Source organism: Acipenser ruthenus, chromosome 13, assembly GCF_902713425.1.
Source record: "Acipenser ruthenus chromosome 13, fAciRut3.2 maternal haplotype, whole genome shotgun sequence".
In the NCBI taxonomy this organism is placed as follows: domain Eukaryota; kingdom Metazoa; phylum Chordata; class Actinopteri; order Acipenseriformes; family Acipenseridae; genus Acipenser; species Acipenser ruthenus.
The window spans coordinates 24,600,491-24,614,533 of NC_081201.1; the positions used below are offsets into that span (position 1 = coordinate 24,600,491).

A 14,043-nucleotide genomic window follows, 5' to 3' on the forward strand; every position below is an offset into this window, starting at 1 on the left:
ATTGATGGTTTCTGGACAGTTACTTGGATATTGTGCTTGTTTGAATACATTTACTACAAAGCAATACAATTAGACAATTCTGGAGTTCTTGAAAATCATTAGACATGCCAAAGAGAAAATCTAAACAGTGGGCGCTTTAACTACTACTACTGTATACGAATATTAAAGTCAGTTCCACTTTTATTTTAAATGAATTATCACATTATGATGCTTCAAAAATAAGAACTGACAAACCACGAAACAACCCTTCTGTTGAAACTTTTGTCCACTTTAACTCACTTTTAGTGTTAATGCACAGCTAGTATAGCACACCCTGGAAAACAAACAAACAGTCTACAGGCTGTAGCATGCAAAAGGTTAATCACAACAGGTTCATATAAAAAGAGGATGTGGAGGGATGCTTTGCATGTAAATGCCAGCATTCCTCCCTGAAATGGGTCAAGAAGTCAGGTTGGTAAGTTTTCCAGAGCATTGTGCAAGGGCACCAGTATTCAGCCAAACCTGATCTGGCAGCCACTTGCATCAGCAGCTGGCAAGGAGTGCTACCCACCAAGCTGAACCAGTGACAGCAATGGAATGCTATCCTTAGCCTTCACACAGGCTTCAATTTATCAGCAGCATATGACTGGATGACGTCTCCTCTTTCAAAGGTCAGAGTGAATTTGAAGCTGCAGACTTTGACCTGTAATTTGAGCCGTGTTGTGACAACACCAGTCTAGGACCTGTGTTCCAGTAAGACAAACAAATAAAGGAACTCTGGTTTGGAATTTCCAACTCATAGCCGCCACAAAATGTGTGTGTGTTTGTATATCATTTTCTAAACCATTCTAATTCTCTCTTCCAAAATAGGTCACGCTTTCAGTGTTAAACTAATCTGACCAGGGTTTGACCCAAGTTTATCTGCAATAGTCAGTATTTGTAGAATTTAAAACAACTCAAGCAGAAAATGCCTGCATTTCCCCTTGACCTGGTTGTATGGATCAAAAAAAAGAATAGATCAGTCTTCAATTTAATTAAAAAAAAAAAAAAAAAAAAAAAAATAGTAAAGGGATATTATATGCATTTTCAGGGGTATCAACTACCCATGCGATAACCCATCGCCAAGTTCAGGAAAAAGCAAAGCTCTTTTACATGCAAGTGAAAACTCTGAAAGATTTAGCACCTATCCAGGGGAAAGGTCACTCAAGGTGGGGCTGTACAATTCTGCAATCTATATTACACACAGCAGCATGAAGTGACCCAGAAATCTGTTGGTTTTCACAAGGATGGAGATTTGCTTTGATTAGTACCATGTTTTTCATACTGTTACAAATTGATTATATGCCATAATAATATATGAAAACCTAACACTTTGCATGCATTTCTTTTAATTAAATCATAGTTAAAAGTATGTAAAAGAAAGACTTTGTCTTCAAATGAACTATCAAAAATATCATATAGGTCAATTATAGAAGAAATTAACCAAGACAACAGGATACTCGACCTCTAACACACTTTTGAATTAGTAAAGGAAAGTGGAACAATCTCTGGTGAAGAGGAACATCCTTGCTCTTACTGAACTAGAACTGTAACCGCTTTAGGCAGCTCACATGACCCTTTCCTTGCTAAAGAAGTACTAAAGAATTACATTGTTAGTTGAATAAATTACATTCTTTAACCTAGTTCCTCAATGGAACATAAGAACTTCAGCAAGTTCCTCATAGTTACATCTGAGAAAGTGTCACAGTTAAACTTTTGAAGAAATAACAATGCTGACATTCCTTTGGCTTTTTTCATAGGTTAGGCCTAGAACTGGTGTGTGAAAGCATTTGCCTGCTTTTTGCAAATTCATTTTGTACTGGTACCTTGAATGTATATGGGTGCAGCAGAAGCAAGCAAATAACCCTTGCATTTAATCATCAAATCTTTCATTATTCACGTCAAGCAACTTTACAGCACAAACCAACAACCTTTTTAAGGTCAAATATGCATTGTTCAGGAAAACCTCATATTTATTGCATGCAACATGATTTTTATTTTTGTTCTGTATCGTGTTTGTTGACTATCTGCTCTTATTAAAATTCAATATTCTCTGAAAGCATAAACAGATGGGAGCCAAAACACAGTAGGCATAAAGAAAAATGCAATAAAAGAGAGCTCCTCAGTGAAGAATGAAGCTAAAAACAATGAACATTGTTCAGTCTCAGAAATCTAAATTTTATCCATACAATAAGTAGCTTCGGGGCTTAGTGTTTACAACTGTAAAGGGGGTTCCATTAGTTGTGTGGGAAGGGATGAATACAAAATCAATACTGACAACAAACTTTATAAACAGGGAAAAGCAAAAGCTGGGCCTTTATGATCGAGCTCTGTTATCTGTGTCGCAGAAGTGTGCTCAACTCCAGGAGTCACAAATAGCACTCCATTGTGTGTGCTCTGCGAGATGGAGTGAATCAGCTGTGAGATGAACCTACACACCAAGCACTTTGAAGTAGTGCTGCTGTAGAGGATTGTTTAAGCTGCACATCAAGGGAGCCTGCAAATTTCAAGCACACCGATAGCAGGAGTGAAATGACTGTCTACAACTGACCAGTTTAGCAAAACTACAAAATATTGTATAAACAAGGAGTTGTGAACATTCTTAAAGTTGTGAGAACCACATCCTTCCACTGAACTACAATTCACTTCCTGTGCCTTATAACCGTTTCTGCAGTATAAAGGACCACTTTATAAAAGGGGAGCAGTGTACTGTTGCTGATTTTCATAACTGATAGCTCTGCTAAGTAGCCAGTCAGCCGTAAAACATTAGGGAAACCCTTACAGTAAACATTCCCAACCAAATTTGTGAAAGAGAATTTGAATAAACAGATTGTTGCTATAAAGCACCATAGAGCAATAATAAAATGAGTCCAATTTAATTTACTGCCAGTGGTATGCACAATTAGACACACACACACACACACACACACACACAAAACAAGCATGTAGGATGTGCAAAGCATGTGACATTGAGCCAACATGTAGAACCTGAGATTCTGAAGCATTTTTGACATGCCTGGGTATGGGAGCTGGAAAATTCTACTTGCCTTGAAGAGGTCAATTCTTTCCCTTTTATGGATCACTTTAGTAGAATGGAAAAAACACGTCTACTTCCCAATTCTTAAGTCTTAATTTGGGATCAGACTGCGACAACACACCACAAAGAAACATTTCCATTTTCTGCCATCTTTGGCAACTTTGCTGTCATATGCTGTTGGTTAGGCTGTGAAACAGTTAAAACAGTCTATTCATTAAAAAAAAATAGAGAGAATCTTACTACAGTACTGCGATGCAGACATGTATTCTTCTTGTGAACCCTTCTGTTCTTGATCACTCATACCTCTGTCATCTTCATTATTTTAAGTGCGTAAGTATTGTTTGGACTATCTGCCATCGAGCAAAGTCTGCCTATGCATTGAGACTTTCCTTTATTTGGTAATACTAAAGCTCTTGAATGTTTAGTTTGTTACGAAACCAGAGTCAGCTGCTTATAAAACACAACACTTGGGGTTCACACTTAAACTTGTCTCAATGCCTGTAGAGTTCAGACCTGTGGATAAGAAGTTTAAACCTTTTCAGTTTTCAACTGTGTGTCTGAATATTTAAAATGAATTATATAATAGGTTTAACCTACAACCTTGAACCTACATTTTGATATACATTTTTTACTTAGTCACAGCTTTGTTTTCTGTAGCACAATAAAGCATGCTTGTCCAGGCAGATATTGGTTGTTATGCTATGTATATCTTCTAGATGACATTTTTCAGTTACAAGGTCGTTTCGTATTGCTACAAGAATAATCCAAACATATTGCATATTTATAACTAAAATTGCCTTTCTTTGTCACACAGAATTGCTTTTCAAGCCTTTGAAAACTGGAATGGCTTGATGGATATTTACAGTAGGCACTTTAGGCTCAATTGTTCTAAAAGCTACAATACTACAATTGCCTGTAACTAAATGCTATATACTGGTTATTGGCTCTTGAAATGAATGAAGGAATGGTACACTGGCCATGTGTGTATAAATTTTATTTATATATAGATAATCTTAATCTTACCAGGACCTAAACGATCTTCTTCCTGGTTAAACATACAACACTCTCCAAGGCTCCTAATACAAACACCATTAAAACAGTCTTAATGTCTGTGACCTCTTCACACCAGGGGGTAAAGTTGCCAGGCTCATGCCATGTTAAACAGTTTTACAAGGCACCCACATGATGAAAAACCAGAGTGTTTCATATAACTGGTCCTACCTAATAAGGAGCCCTTACTGAACTTCTAGGGCTGAAAGAGTTCACTATGCCAGACCTGGGGTCAGTTATAATTCTAACTAAAACTGCAGTTACAATTACCATGCTATTTTGTTCAATTCCAACTAGTTACAATTATGCACTAAAAAGAAACAAACAACTCCACACATTAACATGTGTACTCTATTTATTCTAAATAACCAAGTAATAATCACAGGTACAAACACAGAAATATACTCTCAAAGAAATCGGGTCACCAAAAGTGGTTGAAATACAAGATTAAAGATCAATTGACAAATAAATACAGAATTGAACTCAAATCGATCAATTATATGCTATAATTACAATTACGCAGGTGTGCCAAGGTTCAACTACAATGACATTGTAACTGCAATTAATTACGAATTACACAATTACAATTGTCATTGACCCCAGGTATTCTCCATGCACTAGCCCTGGTTTCATATCAAGACAGCATGTATCCTAGCAGAAGTGACTAAAATATTTACCCCCCACACCACACACACACAGTGAAACCAACAGCTCAGAATGAAACACTTGAGACGCTTCTGTTTTCATATTAACTGAACTGAATGTTGTGGTTGTACCTATTCTTTAACAACAGGCACAAGGTTTAAACTGGCATGCACTGAAGTATAAACATTAAACAGTTTCCAAACCTGAGTTATGGCAATGCTATGCAGTCCCAATGGATATGCGTCAGAGTTCACAGCAAGCTCCCCTGGTTTCTGATGTCTGTTTAACATCAAAATGCTAACCTTTCAAAATAAGATTAATACTTCCTTGATTTGGACTTTATTTATAGTGGGCTGCTTGCTTCTTCTCTATTGATATGACAATGATTCAGATGAAGGTAGATTAGATTAATTCTGCACATAGAAACCAATATAGTTAAAGGGATGCAGTTATCTATCTAGAAAATTACACCTGTGCTGTAAAACGCCAACAACCTGCCAAACAAATGAAAGTGATTCATACAAAAGCAGCGTGGCTGTTCTAGCAAAACCAAATTCAATTATTATTATTATTTTTTTATTAAAAGACAAGTCTGTAGGCAGGTTTACAGTTTAACTGTGATTTCTACTTGAAAAAAGACAGGTTTCACAGATGTATTCCTTAAATCAAACTGCATGGAGATTAAGCTTCTTGCATAAAGAGCATTCACAATAGGACAATTTTTTTTTTTTTATTAAAGATTTTTTTTATTAAAAGATTTGAAACAAAAGTTATCAAAATGGAGGGTGGTCACAGAATCAGAGGTTACCTGCCTATAGTGAGAAAAATACATCTTTATATAAGCATATCTCAAAATAGCACACAAATGTTACTGACTCCCAACTAGCCAAGGTGGAGAGGTACAGTACTTTCAGTGTGGCACAATAGGCAGTCTTGAGAGACACCATGGTTAGGATTGAGGTGCGCTCACTTACAGAACTAGAGGGAAGGCTAACGCCATTGTCCTTCACCTTTGATGATGAACATACAATACAACACAATATTTGGCAGAAAAAACACAACATGCGTGTCAGACCCTATATTTGTGCAAAGAGGACAATCTACTGACCATATTAACATCTCATGATATACAATTGATTTAAAATCAAAAAGGTGTATGTTTCAATTATTTGAAGTTCTCAAAGGTTGTCTACATTCATAGTATTGTTGTCAAAGAACTTATTAAAAAGACTGGCTCCATTTTTTTGTAGTGGCTGTTCACTACAGCATTTGAATACAATAGTACGTCAAATAAAATGTCTTAGTTTGAGTAAATGGACCAACGTAATTGGCAAGGGATTTAAAAATGAAAAAACACAGGAACATTTTTTAGAAAAGTGACCTCAATCTATCACTACCAGTGGTGTACCATAGGGATCAGTATTAGGTCCTCTGCTATTCCTAATATACATTAATGATTCAGATTCCGGTATAGTAAGCAAACTTGTTAAATTTGCAGACGACACAAAAACAGGAGGAATGGCAAACACTGTAGCAGCAGCAAAGGTCATTCAAAATGATCTAGACAGCACTCAGAACTGGGCAGACACATGGCAAATGACATTTAATAGAGAAAAGTGTAAGGTACTGCATGCAGGTAATAAAAATGTGCATTATAAATATCATATGGGATATACTGAAAATGAAGAAGGAATCTATGAAAAAGACCTAGGCATTTATGTTGACTCAGAAATGTCTTTATCTAGACAATGTGGGGAAGCTATAAAAAAGGCCAACAAGATGCTCGGATATATTGTGAAAAGCGTTGAATTTAAATCAAGGGAAGTAATGTTAAAACTTTACAATGCATTAGTAAAACCTAATCTAGAATATTGTGTTCAGTTCTGGTCACCTCGTTACAAAAAGGATATTGCTGCTCTAGAAAGAGTGCTAAGAAGAGTGACCAGAATTATCCCGGGTTTAAAAGGCATGTCGTATGCCGACAGGCTAAAAGAATTGAATCTATTCAGTCTTGAACAAAGAAGACTACGCGATCTGATTCAAGCATTCAAAATTCTAAAAGGTATTGACAATGTCGACCCAGGGGACTTTTTCGACCTGAAAAAAGAAACCAGGGGTCACAAATGGAGATTAGATAAAGGGGCATTCAGAACAGTAGGAGGCACTTTTTTCACAGAGATTGTGCTTGATGAGATTCTGGGATCAATAAGCTACTAACAACCAAACGAGCAAGATGGGCCGAATGGCCTCCTCTCGTTTGTAAAACTTTCTTATGTAACTTCTTATGTGACAAGGATGACAGTGCATTGAGTGGATCTTGACTCAGCTTTCATATGCGGATGCATTAATGCACATTGACCTACTGGGACCATTCGCGAACAGCAAGAAATCCATTCTCCACGCTAATTCAATTCAGGGACTTTGCTACAAATTGTGACAAATGACTTCATGAGTGATGATTAGTGACACTTCAATTTTCTGAATGGTCTTTTTTTTTTTTTTTTTTTAAAGAAATAATCTATAGCCTAGTAGTTGATGTTTATTTAAATTAGTTCTCCTCCCGCTTACCGGGATGTTTAATTACATCAGTTTGGTGGAGAGGAGATCCTATTTTGCATGTACTGCCATTGCTTTGCTTGCTCTGATGTATACAGTAGCAGGGGCTTTTCTGTTTTTCTACAGTGTGAGAGCGGCAAGGAAGGGTGAAGCTTTTTGTGTCTGCAGCTGGAATTACCTTTGGGAAAAACAAGCAACAAGGGTCTGACAATACATGGACAACAAACAAGGCCTGCTATCAGACAAATTTAGGAATTTAGTTGAATTGAACATGAAAGAGAACAGATGCGATTTAAGCAAGTTAAACCAAATAGGCGATTTAATCTGTTTCAGCTGTGTGTGTGTGTGTGTGTGTGTTGTCATTACAAGGCAGGTGAACTACTGTATCACATAAACCATATTAATGCAAAGAGAGGGGGGCTTCAAGAAATCAAGGTAAGGTGAAGGTAAGCATGCATGCATTTAAACAGCTACAAAAACAACATACTGGCAGTCAGCAACATTCGGAGAAGGAAAGGTGAGCAGTTCTTCAGCAGAATATAGCCAACAACTAGCTTGTTAGTTTTCAGTTTCATTTTGTAGTCGGCTTCTATTAAAGCATTTGAGTTTTAGCTGCCATGTTCAAACAGAGTAGGTATTTTCTAGTGGTCTGCAGCCAGTTCATCACATCTGTAAAACCTATTGATGGTATTTAAATTTGGCCAAAAGGGTACACAAAAGAGGATTCAAGTAGAAACAATGGAAATATGTAACATTCTTAAAAGAGCAGACGATAACGTGTTACATTTGGAGAATTGTGAGCCTAGCCAATTTACCTTTAGATTCTTCCTTCCGCCCAAACCTCAGAAAGGGAATGCTGCATATTCTTATAGGAATGAATCATAATGTTGCATGTTTTCAATTATTAATTCCTGACAGTGAGCTGTAACTGTGTAATTCTGTAATATCAGTTGGCCACAGGGGAAGCCATGTAATGATTGTTAACATGTGCAGTGTTACTGTAAGGCCACCGACATCTTTTTAATTGTTCTTGTACATTGAGCGTATTTAGTTCAGAATGTATTTAGTTTATTTTGTAAAATGTCTTCAATTTGATTTCCTGACTGTCACTAACAAACCACAATCAAAAGGGTAATCAAAAGTTGCCATTGATATTTAAAATGATTTTAGAGAAGAAACATTTTATACAAGTAGATAAAAGGACACTGCAATTCACTGACCATAGATTTGGAACTCTAAAAACACCAATATGTTTCACCCAAGTTGGGTTTTCATAATAATTTGTGTGGCTAGATTGTTGATCAGCCTCTATGCATGTGCTGTTAACACCTTAACAGGGGATCCCAGTATGACCCCACTTATGTTGCTATTTCAGTAACGAAAGAGGTCTTTCAGCAGCCTCTTTCTATTTAAAGTCTTGTCAGTGGTAAAGGAAATGGCACCCAGCAGTTGCTTTCATTGCATCAACAGCAAGTCCCAAATGTCCCAAGCTATATCTATCTGGCAGAGGAGGTTATTACTCAGGGATTTAACTTCACGCTTTCAACCACTTCAAAACGTGCTTGAAGCAAAGACTGAAAATGAAATAGATTTAACTGCAGTGTAAAAAAAAAAAAAAAAACACAACAACAACACACCACATCATAGGCAGTGACGTTTTAAGATTCTTCACTTAGTGTGAAGACCGCCTCCTGTTCTCTGAACTGGTTTGCCTTTTAATCTTTCTATCTGGATTATTCCAAACAGGTTTAATTCTTTCAACGCTGCAAACCTGTATAGAAGTGTAGGAAAGACAACTCAATATTACAGGCCGTTTTTGTAGCAAAGATAACAGAAATAGCAGACCAGTAAACTATTGTCATCGACATCCCACATTGTAATGTCCAATTGTTGGAAAGAGTTTATCAAAAGTATATGCTACTGATCAATGAAACGTGGCATGTAACAGTAGGTCTTGGAGAATAGGTATGGTTTATACTTGATCTTGATGATATAATATCACTTATGAATTATTTTACCTCCCCTTCCCTCACTCTCCAGGTTCTGAAAGACCAAGCACACAGATCTGCTCACAGCTCTGATAAATGATGCCTCCATGGCACTGCAATGTGGTAACAGGGAGGCAGCTGGCATGCCACGAAATGTGCAGATTATACACTTTAGCAAAGATAAACCATCAGCAGCTGACGATGTTCAAGCCAATGCTCCTACCTCCTGCCTTAATATATTACAATTATTACTTTACCAGATTAATATTTTTGCTGCCACGTGAATTTTAGATTATTCAATTTGTTTGCACTAAAGCCTTATAAGCTGAAAGAGAGTACATCTCAGCATGGCTGAATTACTCAAGTGAAGGGGATGCTTCAAATGGCTTGCATACTTCTGTCTGATGCCTAATCTAATATGCAGACGTGCCTGAAGGGGGCTGGATAGCAGTCTTGTGAAGGCTATCCCTTTCCTTCATGTGATAATGTGTGACATGGAAAGCTACATTTACCAGCCCTGGGAATAAGTTTGATTGTTTTTTTTGGTTTTTCCCCCCCCCCCTTTCTCTTTCTGCACAGATTGGAGATCGGAAACACACAAGGCTGTAAGGGGTATCAAAGGAGATTTGAGGGAACAAAGGAACTGAAGTGTTAATACGACAGTCGTCAGATGTTAATTATTTGCAGAGCATGGTTCTCCAGATGGCTTCCCAGTTTTTAAACTGGAAGAGTTTTGGATCACAGTCGCTGGCTCCAAGTGGGTTGAGCATTGGAGCTTCTTCAAAGGGATGGAATTTTCTGACCTCTGCATCTTATAAATTTAGAACTCCTCTTGTGCATGGAAGCAGATTAGTTATTTATTTGTATCAATCTTGCCCCATCCAAAGGAAGTTTCAGTTGGTGAAAGACCTTATTTTAAACCCTATGGCTTTTCATTTTTGTAACCATTACATCAAGGGATGGAAAATTGGCCACAGAAGGGTGGTAGGGATTTTTTCCTTTGAACTACCGAAGAAAACCGAGAACATTTCTTAACTTTCACTCCAGTGTTTCGCCAGGAGAATTTAAATGATGAGCTTCAGTATATCTGAATCATGCTCCTCCTTTAACAACACTGGTGTTCCAATTGAAATGAATGGCTATTGTGGGAAACAAGCATATAACAAAAAACTACAGGGAGCAGGTTCAGCATACACTACATACTCACTATTTAAAAATATACTCTTGTGATATAGGCAACACAGAACAGAGCAAATGTAATGCGTTTCTTGTAAATACTACTGTAAGTGTTACTACTGAACTACAATGGAGTCACTGAAGGAAAAAAAATAAAAAAAATAAATCAGGTGGTACAAACAAAAAAACATATATCCAGCTTGCTACAAAAAAAAAGCTGTAGGTTTAAACTATTATGCACTTACCTTTGGGTGGAAAGTAAGATTTGCTTTCAGCTTTGTGTGGCCAGTCCACCACAAGATGTCCATAGCGACGAAAGCTGGTAGTGATTTCGTCTGGAAGGAATAACAAAAGAAATGCAGGTATAAGATAAATGTGAGCAGTTGTGGTAAGGGAATGGGTAGGTTTCCTTTTAAGATACAAATTATACCAGCATTCAGAAATCTGAATTCCAGAGTTAATTACATTAAGTACATTTCTACTACGAGTACATAACGTTTTTCTCCCCCCACCCCTGGAGAAGAGGTAGAAGATTACCTTCGACCAAAGAGCTTCACATAATACATTTAATGCTTTGGTTTATTTAATGAGGTGTATTTGGGATTAAAAATATGATGTTGTGACAGAAACAATGCAAGACAAGTCTTTCCCAATGCAGTACAAAAGTCTCACACACAAAAGAGTATTTAAAAACCGGACCAAACCCAGCCAGGGTTTAATCTTTGAAACTCTGCAGTGCATTCAGCAACCAACCTGATATTGTCTCAGGAACTTAGAAAACACACAGTAAAACTTAAAAGGCTTTTTTCTTTGGCGATAAGCATAGGCTGTGTACAGATTATGTACTGTAATGCATTACAATTACCCCTGCTGTGCTAATGAGCGGAACCCAGGCATTTGGATTTCATTATCAAATCATTCCATAATTAATAGGCCGAGCACATTGTGGCTATTTGTTTTGGGTGTGAGCGGTAATTCTAATATTTTTTTTTTTTTCCAAATGAAAAAGTGAGAGCCAATGGCACAGACACCTTACTCCTGACCTGAACCCCAGCTGCCATTCAGTTCTGGGCTTTCTTTCATATAGGCTTAGCATGTTATACAAACTATTCATGTTTTACATCACAGACTTCACTATACTGAACAGCTGCTTAGTAGAACCCTCTCTTTGCTTTATATATTGTAACTAATAAATGTTTAGTTGTATGCATTGTATGAACTATAAAACTGACCCACTACTGCATCAGAACAATAATAAAATCACTGAAATGTTCGTAGGTGAAAGCAATGTGACATAGAACTTTATTGATTGAATCAATTAATACAGCTGTGTATCAACTGTAAAGATGCCATCTCAAAATGTGTGCTTCGTATCATTGATGCAGCCAGAGATTAAACAATGTGGCAGTGTAAACAGCTCATTTTCACTGGACAATACCGGAAACGGAACTTGACTGGTTTTACAGGCCCTGATTAGGTTCACACACTGTGGTAGCTTTGTGAAATAACTAGCACAAGAGAGTTATTTCTTGTACAATGCCCATGATCACACTTGAACGAGAGAATCACAGTATACAGTTGTGTACCGAGTATGAAGCTGAAACAAAAAGAGTCTCATTATTCTAATCTGCCAGATTAGGTCACAGGTAAAGATATTGTTAGATTTTGAAAATAAAAAGTCTGCATCTTAAAAAGGTTTATGAAATACTGCATTAGCAGTAAGAGTAGCAGCAATGGGTTAACAAAAACAGGGGATGACTAAAAGTGTTATCATTATTAATAATTGTCACAGCAAGCTTGAATCATTGCCCCCTTCATAAAGATCAAAATTAATAAATACAAGAAGGGCCTAGGCTGTTCCAGGTTCTCTCATGACTGCTTTGAACTAGTGCTTCTTTGAACACTGTAAGGGCTGAGATTGCATGCGTGTGGGGCTGCGCCTCCAGAGCATTAGGAGCTGCTCTGGGTCATTAAAGCTAAGGAAGTGCTTGCGTTGATCCTTGGCAGAGAAACCCGACCGCATTCCTGTTCTACAGGTAGGATTCTGGATTTGGGTGGGGCAGTGTCGATATTATCATACTTATAATACCGAAAATCAGAAGCCCTGATTACACTGCATAAAAAAAAAAACACAACTTACTGTATCTTACCACTGTATTACTGCAATTGTAGTACTTTATAGAGACTACCAAATGCCCAGAATTAAAACACATACAAAGAGGCAATGGCGTTTTTTCCCTCCCAGTAGCTTTTTTACACTGTGCTTAGATCAAGGTTAGAGAATTTTTTTCCTTTTTGTAAAGCATCAAAATAAATGAACCAATCTTCTGTATTTATTTACTAAATAAACCATGACTAAACCTTAAATCAAGAACATAACTAAATCTGAATCTAACTTTTGTACTAAGCTTTTTTTTTTTTTTTTTTACAAGAACCACTAGTACCTTCATCGATGTCAGGAGGCAGCCCTCCAACAAAGACTTTCCTTGAATAACGTTCCACCCTCTCGCCGTTCTGACAGCGAGTCGGAGAGCCCAGGCCTGATGTTAAAGACTGGTCACCATGACCGTCGTCAAGGAAACCATCTTCGAAGGGAAAGAGCGATGACCGACCTAAAAAAAAAAAAAAGACAAAATGTTTACCTAGTGAGACAAAGAGCTTGTTTAAGTGCAGAGAGAAGTATGACATCTTGGGAAAGAAATAAGGGAAACTACCAAATGTTTACAAATGACAAATAAAATGGGATAAAGTAAACATTTCAGAAGGGAGTTCTACCTAAACCCTTTCTGCTTATTTGTAGTATCAGTAGGTTTTACAATCTGGAACCTGGCAGGTTACACTTGTTTTGGACTATGCTATAAAACTGTATCCCACCACCCCCTCCCAATCAGCAGAACTGTGACTAGGCCATTGTGCTCCATGTAGGAAGCTTTGTTTCCATAAGCCGCTTGTCATTTTGATCCTTTGATCCCATTACTGTTTTAAAAAAGAAAATGGTTAGATGTTTGTCAGTAGTTTCCAACTTAAACTAAACAGCATGAAGCAAAAAAAGAAAAGGGGAATGCTACATATTTCATTGTAGGTTTTATTTAGGAATGTATTATTTATATAGGCTGTCCTATCTCTTGGAAGCTGAAATGTTTAAATAATATCTAAACGCTTCTTTCTATGTAAGTCTCTATAAAACGCATTTAACATAGAAGTACAGTTTCATTTGTCAAAGGCACAATTTAAATGGCATGACTTGAATACATCGTCATTACAACGTAATAGTGACTCCATGTAACTGGTCACTACAAGTCCAGACTAAAATAAATTGTCGTTTAAAATGTATTTTCAAGTTCTAAATCATTCTTCTTGCAGCTCATGATGAAAATAGCATTAGAGAACTTCAATTTTGTTCAGCATCATTTTTTTGTTTTAGCCATAAATTCCTAGAATTCTTAGGTTTAACCCGATTGGAAGATTTTATTGTTATTTTTTTTAAGTTTGACATTTAATAGTATACTATTTCACAGCAAAAGTTGTAAAGAACACTACAAATTGTTATTTCACATATATATATATATATAT

The 14,043-nt window shown here is 37.0% G+C and overlaps 1 protein-coding gene across 7 annotated transcripts in view; it reads right to left on the reverse strand.

The window, feature by feature from the left end:
* Nucleotides 1–14,043, reverse strand: part of LOC117418253 (cytoplasmic polyadenylation element-binding protein 3-like) — a 56,630-nt gene that overhangs the window by 16,843 nt on the left and 25,744 nt on the right. For all 7 annotated transcript variants that reach the window (XM_034031087.3, XM_034031090.3, XM_034925962.2 and 4 more), the window contains 2 exons: nucleotides 12,915–13,082; nucleotides 10,716–10,805 (listed from right to left, as the gene is read on the reverse strand). In XM_034031087.3, coding sequence (XP_033886978.3) covers nucleotides 10,716–10,805; nucleotides 12,915–13,082 — 258 coding nt within the window. The remainder of the gene's footprint in view (nucleotides 1–10,715; nucleotides 10,806–12,914; nucleotides 13,083–14,043) is intronic.